The 20,661-nt window shown below is 43.8% G+C and overlaps 1 protein-coding gene and 1 long non-coding RNA gene across 46 annotated transcripts; one reads left to right on the forward strand and one right to left on the reverse strand.

Moving 5' to 3' along the window:
* The first annotated feature begins 10,609 nt into the window (after positions 1-10,609).
* On the forward strand, positions 10,610-12,523 carry LOC127923763 (28S ribosomal protein S33, mitochondrial-like). The gene is made up of 2 exons (XM_052507819.1): positions 10,610-10,848; positions 12,075-12,523. The coding sequence occupies exons 1-2, from the start codon at positions 10,634-10,636 to the stop codon at positions 12,178-12,180; spliced, it is 321 nt and encodes a 106-aa protein (XP_052363779.1). The 5' UTR covers positions 10,610-10,633; the 3' UTR covers positions 12,181-12,523.
* LOC127923764 (uncharacterized) lies at positions 12,155-13,762 on the reverse strand. 45 transcript variants are annotated; one of them, XR_008115342.1, is made up of 12 exons: positions 13,719-13,762; positions 13,650-13,686; positions 13,523-13,586; positions 13,425-13,488; positions 13,320-13,383; positions 13,171-13,244; positions 13,097-13,133; positions 12,932-13,059; positions 12,751-12,898; positions 12,616-12,684; positions 12,378-12,547; positions 12,155-12,276 (listed from the first exon to the last, which is right to left on the reverse strand). It is a non-coding gene; the product is annotated as an uncharacterized LOC127923764 (long non-coding RNA). The 45 variants fall into 45 exon arrangements; XR_008115344.1 differs by having other exon boundaries at positions 12,964-13,133; positions 13,171-13,207; positions 13,352-13,383; XR_008115337.1 differs by lacking the exon at positions 13,097-13,133 and having other exon boundaries at positions 13,134-13,207; positions 13,352-13,383.
* Between the last annotated feature and the right edge of the window lie 6,899 nt (positions 13,763-20,661).

Below are 20,661 nucleotides of genomic sequence, written 5' to 3' on the forward strand. Positions count from 1 at the left end.
TCTGTTTAGTAAGTCTGCCAGATCAGAGGCAGTAGGGATGACATAGGATTTTCTCTTTTAAGTGCATGAATTAGATCATTTTCCTGTCCTGCTAAGCATTCAAAATGCAAAGAGTGCTTTTGGTGTCAGGGAAAATGTACGGAGTAGAAGGTACATTTATTTTCTTTATGAATGTAGTGAAGTAAAAGTTGACCAATTTTAAATAGTAATGTACAGATACCCCAAACAACTTCAGTAGTACTTTAAAGTATTTTTACTTAAGTAGTACTTTAAAGTATTTTTTCAGTACTTTACACCACTGAAAACAGACAATCCATAATATCAGTCAAAAAATATAAAATGCCCAGTTTATGATACGAAACCAACTTTTCTAAGCGATTTTATAAATAGGTTATATTTGACTCTACATTCCATGACGGACACCAAGGTTGTCAGACGAGGTCGATGCGGTTCAATGCATGATTTATATAATAAACTAATACATTTCTTGGTACTCCAGAAAATATTGCTATCGTGTTGTAAATCAAATCAAATGTATTTATGTAGCCCTTCGTACATCAGCTGATATCTCAAAGTGCTGTACAGAAACCCAGCCTAAAACCCCAAACAGCAAGCAATGCAGGTGTAGGCCCTACTGTCTGTAAACACACAGTCCAGTTCATAGTGACTGACAGGTCCTACTGCCTGTAAACACACAGTCCAGTTCATAGTGAATGATGACAGGCCCTACTGTCTGTAAACACACAGTCCAGTTCATAGTGAATGATGACAGGCCCTACTGTCTGTAAACACACAGTCCAGTTCATAGTGAATGATGACAGGCCCTACTGCCTGTAAACACACAGTCCAGTTCATAGTGACTGATGACAGGTCCTACTGTCTGTAAACACACAGTCCAGTTCATAGTGAATGATGACAGGTCCTACTGTCTGTAAACACACAGTCCAGTTCATAGTGAATGATGACAGGCCCTACTGTCTGTAAACACACAGTCCAGTTCATAGTGAATGATGACAGGCCCTACTGTCTGTAAACACACAGTCCAGTTCATAGTGAATGATGACAGGCCCTACTGTCTGTAAACACACAGTCCAGTTCATAGTGAATGATGACAGGCCCTACTGTCTGTAAACACACAGTCCAGTTCATAGTGAATGATGACAGGCCCTACTGTCTGTAAACACACAGTCCAGTTCATAGTGAATGATGACAGGCCCTACTGTCTGTAAACACACAGTCCAGTTCATAGTGAATGATGACAGGTCCTACTGTCTGTAAACACACAGTCCAGTTCATAGTGACTGACAGGCCCTACTGTCTGTAAACACACAGTCCAGTTCATAGTGAATGATGACAGGCCCTACTGCCTGTAAACACACAGTCCAGTTCATAGTGACTGACAGGCCCTACTGTCTGTAAACACACAGTCCAGTTCATAGTGACTGACAGGCCCTACTGTCTGTAAACACACAGTCCAGTTCATAGTGAATGATGACAGGCCCTACTGTCTGTAAACACACAGTCCAGTTCATAGTGAATGATGACAGGCCCTACTGTCTGTAAACACACAGTCCAGTTCATAGTGAATGATGACAGGCCCTACTGTCTGTAAACACACAGTCCAGTTCATAGTGAATGATGACAGGCCCTACTGTCTGTAAACACACAGTCCAGTTCATAGTGAATGATGACAGGCCCTACTGTCTGTAAACACACAGTCCAGTTCATAGTGAATGATGACAGGCCCTACTGTCTGTAAACACACAGTCCAGTTCATAGTGAATGATGACAGGCCCTACTGTCTGTAAACACAGTCCAGTTCATAGTGAATGAAATGACCAAGCTTGTCAGAAATGTCTGGGTTGGATAAGAACAGATTTGAATAAGATTTCATGTTGCTAAAATGCAGTCCGTTCCACTTTTAAGCCCAGGAAACAGCCATTCAACTTGCCAGTCACCAGCTTTTCAAGGTTAATAATAATGTCAAAATACATTTGCTAACTAGCTACCAAAGAATGGAGTTTCGCTGAGCAGCTATCGTCATTACTGCTGTCACGACCTGTATGCACTTCCTAATGAGGTCTGAAAATAATCTATTCTGGGGGTAGAGCAGGTGGAATAGTATTACATTCTGGGGGGTAGAGCAGGTGGAATAGTATTACATTCTGGGGGTAGAGCAGGTGGAATAGTATTACATTCTGGGGGGTAGAGCAGGTGGAATAGTATTACATTTCGGGGGGGTAGAGTGGGTGGAATAGGATTACATTCTGGGGGTAGAGCAGGTGGAATAGGATTACATTCTGGGGTAGAGCAGGTGGAATAGGATTACATTCAGGTGGGGGAGCAGGTGGAATAGGATTACATTCTGGGGGTAGAGCAGGTGGAATAGGATTACATTCTGGGGGTAGAGCAGGTGGAATAGATTACATTCAGAGCAGGTGGAATAGGATTACATTCTGGGGGTAGAGCAGGTGGAATAGGATTACATTCTGGGGGTAGACAGCAGTATTACATTCTGGGGGTAGAGCAGGTGGAATAGGATTACATAGAGCAGGTGGGGGATTACATTCTGGGGGTAGAGCAGTCCAGTTACATTCTAGTGAATGGAATAGTATTACATTCTGGGGGTAGAGCAGGTGGAAAAGGATTACATTCTGGGGGGTAGAGCAGGTCCAGATTACATTCTGGGGTAGAGCAGGTGGAATAGGATTACATTCTGGGGGTAGAGCAGGTGGAATAGGATTACATTCTGGGGGTAGAGCAGGTGGAATAGGATTACATTCTGGGGGTAGAGCAGGTGGAATAGTATTGCATTCTGGGGGTAGAGCAGGTGGAATAGTATTACATTCTGGGGTGGTAGTATTACAGAGCAGGTCCAGTTCATAGGAGGTGGAATAGTATTACATTACATTCTGGGGGTAGCAGGTGGAATAGTATTACATTCTGTAGAGCAGGTGGAATAGTATTACATTCTGGGGGTAGAGCAGGTGGAATAGATTCTGGGCAGGTGGGTATTACAAGAGCAGGTGGAATAGTATTACATTCTGGGGGTAAACAGAGCAGGTGGAATAGATTACATTCTGGGGGTAGAGCATTGGAATAGATTACATTCTGGGGGTAGAGCAGGTGGAATAGTATTACATTCTGGGGGTAGAGCAGGTGGAATAGTATTACATCTCTGCAGGTGGAATAGTACATTCTGGGGGGTAGAGCAGGTGGAATAGTATTACATTCTGGGGTAGAGCAGGTGGAATAGTATTACATTCTGGGGGTAGAGCAGGTGGAATAGTATTACATTCTGGGGTTAAGCTTGATAGTATTACATTCTGGGGTTGAGCAGGTGGAAAGAACATTCTGGGGGAATGGAAAGTATTACATTCTGTAGAGCAGGTGGAATAATGCATTCTGGGGGTAGAGCAGGTGGAATTATTACATTCTTAAGGGAAACAGTATTACAAGAGCAGGTGGAATAGTATTACATTCTGGGGGTAGAGCAGGTGGAATAGTATACATTCTGTAGAGCAGGTGGAATAGTATTACATTCTTAGAGCGGGTGGAATAGTATTACATTCAAAGAGCAGGTGGAATAGTATTACATTCTGGGGGGTAGAGCAGGTGGAAGTCATTACATTCTGGGGGTAGAGCGGGTGGAATAGTATTACATTCTTAGAGCAGGTGGAATAGTATTACATTCTGGGGGTAATGGAATAGTATTACAGGTCTAGAGCAGGTGGAATAGTATTACATTCTGGGGGTAGAGCAGGTGGAATAGTATTACATTCTGGGGGTAGAGCAGGTGGAATAGTATTACATTCTGGGGGGTAGAGCAGGTGGAATAGTATTACATTCTGGGGGTAGAGCAGGTGGAATAGTATTACATTCTGGGGGTAGAGCAGGTGGAATAGTGGAATTACATTCTGGGGGGTAGAGCAGGTGGAATAGTATTACATTCTGGGGGTAGAGCAGGTGGAATAGTATTACATTCTGGGGGTAGAGCAGGTGGAATAGTATTACATTCTGGGGGTAGAGCAGGTGGAATAGTATTACATTCTGGGGTAGAGCAGGTGGAATAGTATTACATTCTGGGGGTAGAGCAGGTGGAATAGTATTACATTCTGGGGGTAGAGCAGGTGGAATAGTATTACATTCTGGGGGTAGAGCAGGTGGAATAGTATTACATTCTGGGGGTAGAGCAGGTGGAATAGTATTACATTCTGGGGGTAGAGCAGGTGGAATAGTATTACATTCTGGGGTAGAGCAGGTGGAATAGTATTACATTCTGGGGGTAGAGCAGGTGGAATAGTATTACATTCTGGGGTAGAGCAGGTGGAATAGTATTACATTCTGGGGGTAGAGCAGGTGGAATAGTATTACATTCTGGGGGTAGAGCAGGTGGAATAGTATTACATTCTGGGGGTAGAGCAGGTGGAATAGTATTACATTCTGGGGGTAGAGCGGGTGGAATAGGATTACATTCTGGGGGTAGAGCGGGTGGAATAGGATTACATTCTGGGGGTAGAGCAGGTGGAATAGGATTACATTCTGGGGGTAGAGCAGGTGGAATAGGATTACATTCTGGGGGTAGAGCAGGTGGAATAGGATTACATTCTGGGAGTAGAGCGGGTGGAATAGTATTACATTCTGGGTAGAGCAGGTGGAATAGGATTACATTCTGGGGGTAGAGCGGGTGGAATAGTATTACATTCTGGGGGTAGAGCAGGTGGAATAGGATTACATTCTGGGGGTAGAGCGGGTGGAATAGGATTACATTCTGGGGGTAGGGCAGGTGGAATAGTATTACATTCTGGGAGTAGAGCAGGTGGAATAGTATTACATTCTGGGGGTAGAGCAGGTGGAATAGTATTACATTCTGGGGGTAGAGCAGGTGGAATAGTATTACATTCTGGGGGTAGAGCAGGTGGAATAGTATTACATTCTGGGGGTAGAGCAGGTGGAATAGGATTACATTCTGGGGGTAGAGCGGGTGGAATAGGATTACATTCTGGGGGTAGGGCAGGTGGAATAGTATTACATTCTGGGAGTAGAGCAGGGGGAATAGTATTACATTCTGGGTAGAGCAGGTGGAATAGTATTACATTCTGGGGGTAGAGCAGGTGGAATAGTATTACATTCTGGGAGTAGAGCAGGTGGAATAGTATTACATTCTGGGTAGAGCAGGTGGAATAGTATTACATTCTGGGGGTAGAGCAGGTGGAATAGTATTACATTCTGGGATTAGAGCAGGTGGAATAGTATTACATTCTGGGGGTAGAGCAGGTGGAATAGTATTACATTCTGGGGGAGAGCGGGTGGAATAGGATTACAGAGCAGGTGGAATAGTATTACATTCTGGGGGTAGAGCAGGTGGAATAGGATTACATTCTGGGGGGTAGAGCAGGTGGAATAGGATTACATTCTGGGGGGTAGAGCAGGTGGAATAGTATTACATTCTGGGGGGTAGAGCAGGTGGAATAGTATTACATTCTGGGGGTAGAGCAGGTGGAATAGTATTACATTCTGGGGGTAGAGCAGGTGGAATAGTATTACATTCTGGGGGTAGAGCAGGTGGAATAGTATTACATTCTGGGGGTAGAGCAGGTGGAATAGTATTACATTCTGGGGGTAGAGCAGGTGGAATAGTATTACATTCTGGGGGTAGAGCAGGTGGAATAGTATTACATTCTGGGGGGTAGAGCAGGTGGAATAGTATTACATTCTGGGGGGTAGAGCGGGTGGAATAGTATTACATTCTGGGGGTAGAGCAGGTGGAATAGTATTACATTCTGGGAATAGTATTACATTCTTAGTAGAGCAGGTGGAATAGTATTACATTCTGGGGGTAGAGCAGGTGGAATAGTATTACATTCTGGGGGGTAGAGCAGGTGGAATAGTATTACATTCTGGGGGTAGAGCAGTTGGAATAGTATTACATTCTGGGAGGTAGAGCAGGTGGAATAGTATTACATTCTGGGGGTAGAGCAGGTGGAATAGTATTACATTCTGGGGGTAGAGCAGGTGGAATAGTATTACATTCTGGGGGGTAGAGCAGGTGGAATAGTATTACATTCTGGGGGTAGAGCGGGTGGAATAGTATTACATTCTGGGGGTAGAGCAGGTGGAATAGTATTACATTCTGGGGGTAGAGCAGGTGGAATAGTATTACATTCTGGGGGTAGAGCAGGTGGAATAGTATTACATTCTGGGGGTAGAGCGGGTGGAATAGTATTACATTCTGGGGGTAGAGCAGGTGGAATAGTATTACATTCTGGGGGGTAGAGCAGGTGGAATAGTATTACATTCTGGGGGTAGAGCAGGTGGAATAGTATTACATTCTGGGGGTAGAGCAGGTGGGTGGAATAGTATTACATTCTGGGGGTAGAGCAGGTGGAATAGTATTACATTCTGGGTAGAGCAGGTGGAATAGTATTACATTCTGGGGGTAGAGCAGGTGGAATAGTATTACATTCTGGGGGTAGAGCAGGTGGAATAGTATTACATTCTGGGGTAGAGCAGGTGGAATAGTATTACATTCTGGGGTTAGAGCGGGTGGAATAGTATTACATTCTAGGGGGTAGAGCGGGTGGAATAGTATTACATTCTGGGGGTAGAGCAGGTGGAATAGTATTACATTCTGGGGGTAGAGCAGGTGGAATAGGATTACATTCTGGGGGGTAGAGCAGGTGGAATAGGATTACATTCTGGGGGTAGAGCAGGTGGAATAGTATTACATTCTGGGGGTAGAGCAGGTGGAATAGTATTACATTCTGGGGGGTAGAGCAGGTGGAATAGTATTACATTCTGGGGGTAGAGCAGGTGGAATAGTATTACATTCTGGGGGGTAGAGCAGGTGGAATAGGATTACATTCTGGAATAGGGGGTAGAGCAGGTGGAATAGTATTACATTCTGGGGGTAGAGCGGGTGGAATAGTATTACATTCTGGGGGTAGAGCAGGTGGAATAGTATTACATTCTGGGGGTAGAGCAGGTGGAATAGTATTACATTCTGGGGGTAGAGCAGGTGGAATAGTATTACATTCTGGGGGTAGAGCAGGTGGAATAGTATTACATTCTGGGGGTAGAGCAGGTGGAATAGTATTACATTCTGGGGTTAGAGCAGGTGGAATAGTATTACATTCTGGGGTAGAGCAGGTGGAATAGTATTACATTCTGGGGTAGAGCCGGTGGAAAAGTATTACATTCTGGGGGTAGAGCAGGTGGAATAGATTACATTCTGGGGGTAGAGCAGGTGGAATAGTATTACATTCTGGGGGTAGAGCAGGTGGAATAGTATTACATTCTGGGGGGTAGAGCAGGTGGAATAGGATTACATTCTGGGGGGTAGAGCAGGTGGAATAGTATTACATTCTGGGAGTAGAGCGGGTGGAATAGTATTACATTCTGGGGGTAGAGCGGGTGGAATAGTATTACATTCTGGGGGTAGAGCGGGTGGAATAGTATTACATTCTGGGGGTAGAGCGGGTGGAATAGTATTACATTCTGGGGGTAGAGCGGGTGGAATAGTATTACATTCTGGGGGTAGAGCAGGTGGAATAGTATTACATTCTGGGGGTAGAGCGGGTGGAATAGTATTACATTCTGGGGGTAGAGCGGGTGGAATAGTATTACATTCTGGGGGTAGAGCAGGTGGAATAGAATACATTCTATTACATTCTGGGGGTAGAGCAGGTGGAATAGTATTACATTCTGTAGGCAGGTGGAATAGTATTACATTCTGGGTAGAGCAGGTGGAATAGTATTACATTCTGGGTAGAGCAGGTGGAATAGTATTACATTCTGGGTAGAGCAGGTTTAAACAACAAATTTAGATTTTATGTTCCAACACTGTTGTAGGTGTTAAAACGGAGATCTGTCTATTTTTTACGAGATGCTCATGCCTCTGCTCTACCAATGGAAGTTGTTGTTACAAAGGCGACCATCTTCGGTCCAATACGAGCCAATAAAAACTTACTAGGCTTTTTTATTTTTTGGATAGATTTTTGTGAAGAGTGAAACCTCTCGCTCTGTTTGTTCCTCTCTGGATAAAATCAATAACCTTTCCATCTGCTGGATCAGCCAATCAGTGCGTGGCAGTAATAAGTGATTCTATTGGAGGTGCAGAAAAGGTGGTTTTGATGCTTTACTTCCAACATTATTAAGTTGGAAAAGCTGTTAATTGGCTGCTTCCTGGGCTTAAAAGAGAATCCCTGTAATTCAACGTTTCCTGTCAGCCCAGATTGTTGTTCCGTTTAGAGTGTTGACAACATGTTAAACTATACTTCATCTGTCTTTTGAAAATATATTAGAGGTCGACCGATTTATGATTTTTCAACGCCGATACCGATTATTGGAGGACCAAAAAAGCCGATACCGATTTTCTTTCCAATTTTTTTATTATTATTTTTATTTATTGATGTAATAATAATATAATAATAATAATAATAACAATTACAACAATACTGAATGAACACTTATTTAACTTAATATAATACATCAATAAAATCAAATTTTGCCTCAAGTAAATAATGAAACATGTTCAATTTGGTTTAAATAATGCAAAAACAAAGTGTTGGAGAAGAAAGTAAAAGTGCAATATGTGCCATGTAAGAAAGCTAATGTTTCAGTTCCTGGCTCAGAACATGAGAACATATGAAAGCTGATGGTTCCTTTTAACATGAGTCTTCAATGTACCCAGGTAAGAAGTTTTAGGTTGTAGTTATTATAGGACTGTTTCCCTCTACCATTTGTATTTCATTAACCTTTGACTATTGGATGTTCTTATAGGCACTTTAATATTGCCAGTGTAACAGTATAGCTTCCGTCCCTCTCCTCGCTCCTCCCTCCCTGGGCTCGAACCAGCCACACAACAACAGCCACCCTAGAAGCAGCGTTACCCATGCAGAGCAAGGGACAACAACCAACCACTCCAAGTCTCAGAGCGAGTGAAGTTTGAAACGCTATTAGCGCGCGCTAACTAGCCAGCCATTTCACTTCGGTCACACCAGCCTCATCTCGGGAGTTGATAGGCTTGAAGTCATAAACAGCGCCATGCTTGAAGCACAATGAAGAGCGGCTGGCAAAACGCACGAAAGTGCTGTTTGAATGAATGTTTACGCACCTGCTTCTGCCTACCACCGCTCAGTCAGATACTTGTATGCTCAGTCAGATTATATGCAACACAGGACACGCTAGATAATATCTAGTAATATCCTCAACCATGTGTAGTTAACTAGTGATTATGATTGATTGTTTTTTATAAGATAAGTTTAACGCTAGCTAGCAACTTACCTTGGCTTACTGCATTCGCGTAACAGGCAGTCTCCTTGTGGAGTGCAACGAGAGAGAGGCAGGTCGTTATTGCGTTGGACTAGTTAACTGTAAGTTTGCAAGATTGGATCCCCCGAGCTGACACGGTGAACATCTGCCATTCTGCCCCTGAACGAGGCAGTTAACCCACCGTTCCCAGGCCGTCATTGAAAATAAGAATGTGTTCTTAACTGACTTGCTTAGTTAAAGATTAAATAAAGGTATTAGCAAAAATACAGATTTCCCGATTTGTTATGAAATGAAATCGGCCTAATTAATCGGCCACTCCGATTTTAACGGTCTACCTCTAAAATATATACATCTGCACAATGAGCACTTGTTGTGCCAAATACATCATTACCGTTGTTGGCAAGGTAGAAGTGTGAATTTTAGCCATGTTAGCATAGAAGATGAAATAGAGCATAGAAGATGAAACTAGCTGTATTAGCATAGAAGATGAAACTAGCTGTATTAGCATAGAAGATGAAACTAGCTGTATTAGCATAGAAGATGAAACTAGCTGTATTAGCATAGAAGATGAAACTAGCTGTATTAGCATAGAAGATGAAACTAGCTGTATAGCATAGAAGATGAAACTAGCTGTATTAGCATAGAAGATGAAACTAGCTGTATTAGCATAGAAGATGAAACTAGCTGTATTTATTTGAAACTATAGAAGATGAAACTAGCTGTATTAGCATAGAAGATGAAACTAGCTGTATTAGCATAGAAGATGAAACTAGCTGTAGATAGAAGATGAAACTAGCTGTATTAGCATAGAAGATGAAACTAGCTGTATTTGCATAGAAGATGAAACTAGCTGTATTAGCATAGAAGATGAAACTAGCTGTATTAGCATAGAAGATGAAACTAGCTGTATTAGCATAGAAGATGAAACTAGCTGTATTAGCATAGAAGATGAAACTAGCTGTATTAGCATAGAAGATGAAACTAGCTACATAGCATATGCTGTATTAGCATAGAAGATGAAACTAGCTGTATTTGCATAGAAGATGAAACTAGCTGTATTAGCACAGAAGATGAAACTCGCTGTATTAGCATAGAAGATGAAACTAGCTGTATTAGCATAGAAGATGAAACTAGCTACATGCCAGCTTCTTCTCATTGTTCCTAGCTATCTGACCATCCAGAATCACCAAACAGACTTCTGCTCCATTATAAAACAAAGTGCCCCATTTTGAGCACTCGTGTCATGTTGTTTTTTTGTGACGTTGTCAGCTAATCCGTCTATAGAAGTTTAAAAAAAAAAAATTAGGACATATTTGACCGATGTTTGCTGCTTCTCTTTCCTCTTGTCTTTCAGCGAGCTATGGCCAGCCTGTCCAACTACGCCGTACGTATGGCGCGTCTCAGTGCACGTATCTTTGGGGATGTGGCGCGTCCTACGGACAACAAGTCCATGAAGGTGGTCCAGCTGTTCAAGGAGCCGCCCATGGCCCAGAAAAAGGAGGTGTACGACTGGTACCCTCAACACAAGATCTACTATGCCCTTACGCAGAAGCTACGATACATGGGACTCTTCAGGTAGTACATGACGTGGTGATGGGCTTAATAGATCCATAGGGCTATTCATGGGAAAGGGATCTGGGTTGTTTTGGCATGTCTGTGTTTGGCAGTGTGCAGTAATGTTTACAGCCCTACTCTCGCCAGAACCACTGCTAGAGGCTTTAGAAGGTTCTTCTGGCTAACCACAGACAGGGAAATTACAGTGTTCTAGACCCTGTTTGTCTCTGTGTTCTAACCAGAGTGTTCCAGACCGGTTTTGTCTCTGTGTTCCAGACCCGGTTTTTGTCTCTGTGTTCCAGACCCGGTTTTGTCTCTGTGTTCCAGACCCGGTTTGTCTCTGTGTTCCAGACCCGGTTTGTCTCTGTGTTCCAGACCCGGTTTTGTCTCTGTTTGTCTCTGTGTTCCAGACCCGGTTTTGTCTCTGTGTTCCAGACCCGGTTTTGTCCTGTGTTTTGTCTCTGTGTTCCAGACCCGGTTTGTCTCTGTGTTCCAGACCCTGTTTGTCTCTGTGTTCCAGACCCAGACCCTGTTTGTCTCTGTGTTCCAGACCCTGTTTGTCTCTGTGTTCCAGACCCGGTTTGTCTTGTGTCTCTGTTCCAGACCCGGTTTGTCTCTGTGTTCCAGACCCGGTTTGTCTCTGTGTCCCAGACCTTGTTTTTTGTCTCTGTGTTCCAGACCCGGTTTTGTCTCTGTGTTCCCAGACCCGGTTTTGTCTCTGTGTTCCAGACCCGGTTTTGTCTTTGTCCCAGACCCGGTTTTGTCTCTGTGTTCCAGACCCGGTTTTGTCTCTGTTCCAGACCCGGTTTTGTCTCTGTGTTCCAGACCCGGTTTTGTCTCTGTGTTCCAGACCCGGTTTTGTCTCTGTGTTTTAGACCCTGTTTGTCTCTGTGTTCCAGACCCTGTTTGTCTCTGTGTTCCAGACCCTGTTTGTCTCTGTGTTCTAGACCTTGTTTGTCTCGACCCTGTGTTCTAGACCTTGTTTGTCTCTGTGTTCTAGACCTTGTTTGTCTCTGTGTTCTAGACCTTGTTTGTCTCTGTGTTCTAGACCTTGTTTGTCTCTGTGTCTAGACCCTGTTTGTCTCTGTGTTCTAACCAGAGTGTTCTAGACCTTGTTTGTCTCTGTGTTCTAGACCTTGTTTGTCTCTGTGTTCTCGACCCTGTTTGTCTCTGTTCTTCTGTACACCTCCTTCAGTGTTAATTTAGCTCACATCAGTAACACCATTTCCTCCCTGCTTCCCCACCAGAGATGAACACGAGGACTTCAAGGAGGAGATGCGTCGGCTGAGGAAACTGAGAGGCAAAGGGAAACCCAAGAAGGGCGAGGGAAAGAGAGCCACCAAGAAGAAATGAGCACTTCCTTTCCCTGTCCTATAGGACCTGTGGATAAACCCAGCCCTGTCCTATAGGACCTGTGGATAAACCCAGCCCTGCCCTGTCCTATAGGACCTGTGGATAAACCCAGCCCTGTCATATAGGACCTGTGGATAAACCCAGCCCTGCCCTGTCCTATAGGACCTGTGGATAAACCCTGCCCTGTCCTATAGGACCTGTGGATAAACCCAGCCCTGCCCTGTCCTATAGGACCTGTGGATAAACCCAGCCCTGTCCTATAGGACCTGTGGATAAACCCAGCCCTGCCCTGTCCTATAGGACCTGTGGATAAACCCTGCCCTGTCCTATAGGACCTGTGGATAAACCCTGCCCTGTCCTATAGGACCTGTGGATAAACCCAGCCCTGCCCCTATAGGACCTGTGGATAAACCCCCCTGCCCTGTCCTATAGGACCTGTGGATAAACCCAGCCCTGTCCTATAGGACCTGTGGATAAACCCAGCCCTGCCCTGTCCTATAGGACCTGTGGATAAACCCCCAGCCCTGTCCTATAGGACCTGTGGATAAACCCAGCCCTGTCCTATAGGACCTGTGGATAAACCCAGCCCTGCCCTGTCCTATAGGACCTGTGGATAAACCCAGCCCTGCCCTGTCCTATAGGACCTGTGGATAAACCCAGCCCTGCCCTGTCCTATAGGACCTGTGGATAAACCCAGCCCTGCCCTGTCATATAGGACCTGTGGATAAAACCCAGCCCTGTCCTATAGGACCTGTGGATAAACCCAGCCCTGTCCTATAGGACCTGTGGATAAACCCAGCCCTGTCCTATAGGACCTGTGGATAAACCCAGCCCTGTCCTATAGGACCTGTGGATAAACCCAGCCCTGTCCTATAGGACCTGTGGATAAACCCAGCCCTGCCCTGTCACATAGGACCTGTGGATAAACCCAGCCCTGCCCTGTCATATAGGACCTGTGGATAAACCCAGCCCTGCCCTGTCCTATAGGACCTGTGGATAAACCCAGCCCTGCCCTGTCATATAGGACCTGTGGATAAACCCAGCCCTGCCCTGTCATATAGGACCTGTGGATAAACCCAGCCCCTGCCCTGTCCTATAGGACCTGTGGATAAACCCAGCCTTGCCCTGTCCTATAGGACCTGTGGATAAACCCAGCCCTGTCCTATAGGACCTGTGGATAAACCCAGCCCTGTCCTATAGGACCTGTGGATAAACCCAGCCCTGCCAGCCCTGTCCTATAGGACCTGTGGATAAACCCAGCCCTGTCCTATAGGACCTGTGGATAAACCCAGCCCTGTCATATTGGACCTGTGGATAAACCCAGCCCTGCCCTCATAAGGACCTGTGGATAAACCCAGCCCTGTCCTATAGGACCTGTGGATAAACCCAGCCCTGTCATATAGGACCTGTGGATAAACCCAGCCCTGTCTATAGGACCTGTGGATAAACCCTGCCCTGTCATATAGGACCTGTGGATAAACCCAGCCCTGCCCTGTCATATAGGACCTGTGGATAAACCCAGCCCTGTCCTATAGGACCTGTGGATAAACCCAGCCCTGTCCTGTCCTATAGGACCTGTGGAGGAATCCACAGGACAGTAAACCCTCGTTTGCTTTGGGACACCAGGAGGAATGGCCTCTGTCATATAACTGTGTTCACACAGGTAACATGTGACCCCCCACCTCCAGGATGTTCATAATGAATGGATCCTTGGAACAGCTGATCCTAACTGTGTTCACAGCCCTGGTAACATGTGACCCCCCACCTCCAGGATGTTCATAATGAATGGATCCTGTGGAACAGCCCTGATCCTAACTGTGTTCACACCTGGTAACATGTGGACCCCCCACCTCCCCACCTCCAGGATGTTCATAATGAATGGATCCTTGGAACAGCTGATCCTAACTGTGTTCACACCGGTAACATGTGACCCCCCCCACCTCCAGGATGTTCATAATGAATGGATCCTTGGAACAGCTGATCCTAACTGTGTTCACACCGGTAACATGTGACCCCCCCACCTCCAGGATGTTCATAATGAATGGATCCTTGGAACAGCTGATCCTAACTGTGTTCACACCGGTAACATGTGACCCCCCCCTCCAGGATGTTCATAATGAATGGATCCTTGGAACAGCTGATGACGTGTGTTGAGAGGATCCCTTTCATGTCCCCATCACAGAAGATCCTGTCTGACAAGTGACCAGTCTTTTGACCGCTGTGTGTTTGGTACATCAAGCATTTCTGTTCTCATAGTCTCTGTACGGTGAAAGGAGTCTCTGCACGGTGAAAGGAGTCTCTGCACGGTGAAAGGAGTCTCTGCACGGTGAAAGGAGTCTCTGCACGGTGAAAGGAGTCTCTGTACGGTGAAAGGAGTCTCTGTACAGTGAAAGGAGTCTCTGCACAGTGAAAGGAGTCTCTGCACAGTGAAAGGAGTCTCTGTACGGTGAAAGGAGTCTCTGTACGGTGAAAGGAGTCTCTGTACAGTGAAAGGAGTCTCTGCACAGTGAAGGGAGTCTCTGTACAGTGAAGGGAGTCTCTGTACAGTGAAAGGAGTCTCTGCACGGTGAAAGGAGTCTCTGCACGGTGAAAGGAGTCTCTGTACGGTGAAAGGAGTCTCTGTACAGTGAAAGGAGTCTCTGCACAGTGAAAGGAGTCTCTGCACAGTGAAAGGAGTCTCTGTACGGTGAAAGGAGTCTCTGTACGGTGAAAGGAGTCTCTGTACAGTGAAAGGAGTCTCTGCACAGTGAAGGGAGTCTCTGTACAGTGAAGGGAGTCTCTGTACAGTGAAGGGAGTCTCTGTACAGTGAAAGGAGTCTCTGTACAGTGAAAGGAGTCTCTGTACAGTGAAGGAGTCTCTGCACAGTGAAGGGAGTCTCTGTACAGTGAAGGGAGTCTCTGTACAGTGAAGGGAGTCTCTGTACAGTGAAAAGGAGTCTCTGCACAGTGAAGGGAGTCTCTGTACAGTGAAAGGAGTCTCTGTACAGTGAAGGGAGTCTCTGTACAGTGAAAGGAGTCTCTGTACAGTGAAAGGAGTCTCTGTACAGTGAAAGGAGTCTCTGCACAGTGAAGGGAGTCTCTGTACAGTGATTAGGGAGTCTCTGTACAGTGAAGGGAGTCTCTGTACAGTGAAGGAGTCTCTGTACAGTGAAGGGAGTCTCTGTACAGTGAAGGGAGTCTCTGTACAGTGAAAGGAGTCTCTGTACAGTGAAAGGGTGAAGGAGACCTGGAGGGCATCGGTACATAGAACTGTGATGTTGGTATGTTCCTATTGACTGAGACCAAGCTGGTGTTTTACATCTGTTCTGAGTGACACCAGGTGTCGTGAATAAAATACTGAAAAAACTAAAAATCTGACTGAGAATGAATGTGAGAGTCTCCGGTTTGTGACTGGTTTATTTGCCATGCAAATACTGTGTTATACCATGTTGTCTCTATCTGACAGGAGATTGAATGCAAGTCTTTTCTATTCTTAATTTCTACCCATTTAAACACCTGCTCTGAATTCTGGTTCTTTATTATATTTCTAATCATTTAGTTTTGACAAGATTGAATGAGTCTGTTCTATTCATTATATTTCTAATCATTTAGTCTGGATCACCTGAGATATGAATGGAGAGTCTGGTTCTATTCATTATATTTCTAATCATTTAGTCTGTTTATCTGACAGGAGATATGAATGGAGAGTCTGGTTCTATTCATTATATTTCTAATCATTTAGTCTGTTTATCTGACAGGAGATATGAATGGAGAGTCTGGTTCTATTCATTATAGGACTAAATGATTTAGTCCTATCTGACAGGAGATATGAATGGAGAGTCTGGTTCTATTCATTATATTTCTAATCATTTAGTCCTATCTGACAGGAGATATGAATGGAGAGTCTGGTTCTATTCATTATATTTCTAATCATTTAGTCTGTTTATCTGACAGGAGATATGAATGGAGAGTCTGGTTCTATTCATTATATTTCTAATCATTTAGTCCTATCTGACAGGAGATATGAATGGAGAGTCTGGTTCTATTCATTATATTTCTAATCATTTAGTCTGTTTATCTGACAGGAGATATGAATGGAGAGTCTGGTTCTATTCATTATATTTCTAATCATTTAGTCTGTTTATCTGACAGGAGATATGAATGGAGAGTCTGGTTCTATTCATTATATTTCTAATCATTTAGTCTGTTTATCTGACAGGAGATATGAATGGAGAGTCTGGTTCTATTCATTATATTTCTAATCATTTAGTCTGTTTATCTGACAGGAGATATGAATGGAGAGTCCGGTTCTATTCATTATATTTCTAATCATTTAGTCCTATCTGACAGGAGATATGAATGGAGAGTGGTTCTATTCATCATATTTCTAATCATTTAGTCTGTTTATCTGACAGGAGATATGAATGGAGAGTCTGGTTCTATTCATTATATTTCTAATCATTTAGTCCTATCTGACAGGAGATATGAATGGAGAGTCTGGTTCTATTCATTATATTTCTAATCATTTAGTCCTATCTGACAGGAGATATGAATGGAGAGTCTGGTTCTATTCATTATATTTCTAATCATTTAGTCCTATCTGACAGGAGATATGAATGGAGAGTCTGGTTCTATTCATTATATTTCTAATCATTTAGTCCTATCTGACAGGAGATATGAATGGAGAGTCTGGTTCTATTCATTATATTTCTAATCATTTAGTCCTATCTGACAGGAGATATGAATGGAGAGTCCGGTTCTATTCATTATATTTCTAATCATTTAGTCCTATCTGACAGGAGAAACTCTCTAACTGTTGACAAACTAGTCCCAGAGGGTGGCTGGAGTTTGGATGTCACTCAATACGTGGATTGGATGTCTTTAATGTTGCTGACACACACACACACACACCCCGTTCATGAAGCCATGTGTGTTCAGACCACCTTGATACACATGGGTACTGGTGTAGTGGGTCTTGTCCAGAGACTGACTGGGTACGTCCACCCTATTCCCTATATAGTGCACTACTTTAGACCAGAGCCCTATTCCCTATATAGTGCACTACTTTAGACCAGAGCTCTATTCCCTATATAGTACACTACTTTAGACCAGAGCCCTATTCCCTATATAGTGCACTACTTTAGATCAGAGCCCTATTCCCTATGTAGTGCACTACTTTAGACCAGAGCCCTATTCCCTATATAGTGCACTACTTTCGACCAGAGCCCTATTCCCTATGTAGTGCACCTTTCTATAAAAGGAACAGGGTGGCATTTGGGAAGAACACTGATATTACTGGGCTCCTCTCTGTCCTCGTTGTCTCCCTCTCTCTGTAATATCCTCTGTCCCAGAGAGCTGGTTGCTCATCATGAGACCAGAACACTCATTTAACACCATGGCAGTTAAGCCAGAACCATAATCTTGATTATTTCCAATTTAATACATTTAACATAACCCCAAAGATAGGTTTCAGTGAAGGTAGGACTTGTAAGATGTGTTTTTGACTATGTCCCCCCCCCCCCTCTAGTTGGGTTATGGTATGTGTAGGCATAAGCTACGGGCAGTGAAAACAATGGTATTTTATCAGTGGCAATTTAAATTTACAGAGATTCCGTAACGATATCCTGAGGCCCATTGTCGTGCCATTCATCCTCCATTACCTCGTGTTTCAGCATGATAATGCACGGCACCATGTCACTAGGATCTCTACACAATTCCAGGAAGCTGTAGATGTCCCAGTTCTTCCATGGCCTGAAAACTCACCAGACATGCATGTTTGGGACATCGATCCACACCAGATACTGACAATATCTTTCTGATCCACACCAGACATGATCACCAGATACTGACTGGGTTTCTGATCCACACCAGACAGATACTGACTGGGTTTCTGATCCACACCAGACAGATACTGACTGGGTTTCTGATCCACACCAGACAGATACTGACTGGGTTTCTGATCCACACCAGACAGATACTGACTGGGTTTCTGATCCACACCAGACAGATACTGACTGGTTTCTGATCCACACCAGATACTGACTGGTTTTCTGATCCACACCCCAACCTGGTTTTTGATTACTGACTGGGTTTCTGTGACCACACAGATGCATGTCTTTATTCTAGTCACCAGACAGATAATTGATAGTTTCTTGACCAACAGATGCATGTCTTTAAGTCATGAAATTGATATTTATTTCATTTATTTAATTGATTGATTTCCTTACATAAACTGCAACTCAGTAAACTAATTTAAATTGTTGCATGTTGTGTTTATATTTTTGTATAATTGGCAGGGTTGACTTGCCTACAGGTTAAACCTGCAGTTTGATTTACCCAGAGATCCAGATAAAATGAAGAGATGCCTACTGTATGTCTCCACGCTGACAATGGAAACTGTTGTCCATAGAGCGGGAAAGACTGCCAGTCACGCTCCCACCTCGCTTTGGATTGGTGGATACGTCTACTTTATTTGAATATTTTGTTGAATATTCGATGAGGGGTTCCTGACGTCACCTTTCTGTAATTACGTGGAGAGTGAGACGCTTCATGAGCAGGACTGTCAAGAACCGGGATAAACTGATATGAAGTGGGGGGTTTTTCTCAAAGTTGCCGGGATGTCACGTGTTCTACTTACATCAGCACGCTCCTAACAACCTAAACGTGACAAATCTTCTATTCAATCAAATAAGCCTCACGAAGCAAGTAAGCCATTACACTTTTTTGTTGACCAAAAGTCGACACTCATTCTCATTATTTTACGTTAGGTTACTCAAATCAAATTCAAATCCAAGCTGGATATTGACATTGCGTCAATATTGCCCAAGCAACAACGTATACAATATAAATTGTAATAAAATAATGCAGAATAATAATATCAAATGGTAATACATAATAAAAATAAGAAAATGGTAACAGTTAATAGTAGAAAAAGAATAAATAATAGGAATGAAAAAAAAAAATGTAACATTAAACTATAACTAACTCACCATTACATCAGTACTACCACTAGCATCACCTTGACTAATACAATACTATACCACCACTACCACAACCATCATTAACTAAACTGATATCATTACCATCACCCCTACTACTCGTACCACTACTATTAGGAATAATAATCACAACCATAATAATAATTAAGTTAATTATTCAGTGTCTCTCAGGCTTCGGGAGGCAAATACATATTTGTCTGCAAGAGGAGTCGTTGCTCCTTCACCTCTGGGTATTTGTTGTTTTTAAGACCAAATGTGGAATAAATGTAGTAATTTATACGAATAATGAATCTCTTGGTGAGGATTATATTTCTCACAGTAAAGGAGAAAGTGCATCTCTGTCTCTACCTCCCTGTCGTGCAGTGACCACGTCGTCCATCTCTGTCTCTACCTCCCCTGTCGTGCAGTGACCACATACACACTCCTCTTTGGGGAGCCATGTCGTTTATTGTCTGGTTTCTATTGCCAATCGGAGGTCACTCAGCCGGTACTTGTTAAGGATCTGTCTCTACCTCCCTGTCATGCAGTGACCACATACACGCTCCTCTTTGGGGAGCCATGTTGTTTATTGTCTGGTTTCTATTGCCAATCGGAGGTCACTCAGCCTGTTGTTAAGGATCTGTCTCTGCCTCCCCTGTCATGCAGTGACCACGTCGTCCATCTCTGTCTCTACCTCCCCTGTCTTGCAGTGACCACGTCGTCCATCTCTGTCTCTACCTCCCCTGTCATGCAGTGACCACATACACGCTCCTCTTTGGGGAGCCATGTTGTTTATTGTCTGGTTTCTATTGCCAATCGGAGGTCACTCAGCCTGTTGGTAAGGATCTGTCTCTGCCTCCCCTGTCATGCAGTGACCACATACACGCTCCTCTTTGGGGAGCCATGTTGTTTATTGTCTGGTTTCTATTGCCAATCGGAGGTCACTCAGCCTGTTGTTAAGGATCTGTCTCTACCTCCCCTGTCGTGCAGTGACCACGTCGTCCATCTCTGTCTCTACCTCCCCTGTCATGCAGTGACCACATACACACTCCTCTTTGGGGAGCCATGTTGTTTATTGTCTGGTTTCTATTGCCAATCGGAGGTCACTCAGCCTGTTGTTAAGGATCTGTCTCTACCTCCCCTGTCATGCAGTGACCACGTACACGCTCCTCTTTGGGGAGCCATGTTGTTTATTGTCTGGTTTCTATTGCCAATCGGAGGTCACTCAGTCTGTTGTTAAGGATCTGTCTCTGCATCGTATCTCTGACAGAGTAGAGGTAATCCATTCAATTTAAATGTAAGGTGTTTTATTGACATGGGAAACATGTGTTTACATTGCCAAAGCAGGTGAAGTAGATAATAAACAATACAAATTAACAGGTAACATTACACTCACAACAGTTCCAAAATAATAAATACATTTCAAATGTCATATTATATATATATACGGTGTTGTAACGATGTGCAAATAGTTCAAGTACAAAAAGGGACAATAAATAAGCATAAATATGGGTTGTATTTACAA

Source organism: Oncorhynchus keta, unplaced genomic scaffold, assembly GCF_023373465.1.
Source record: "Oncorhynchus keta strain PuntledgeMale-10-30-2019 unplaced genomic scaffold, Oket_V2 Un_contig_3206_pilon_pilon, whole genome shotgun sequence".
NCBI lineage: Eukaryota > Metazoa > Chordata > Actinopteri > Salmoniformes > Salmonidae > Oncorhynchus > Oncorhynchus keta.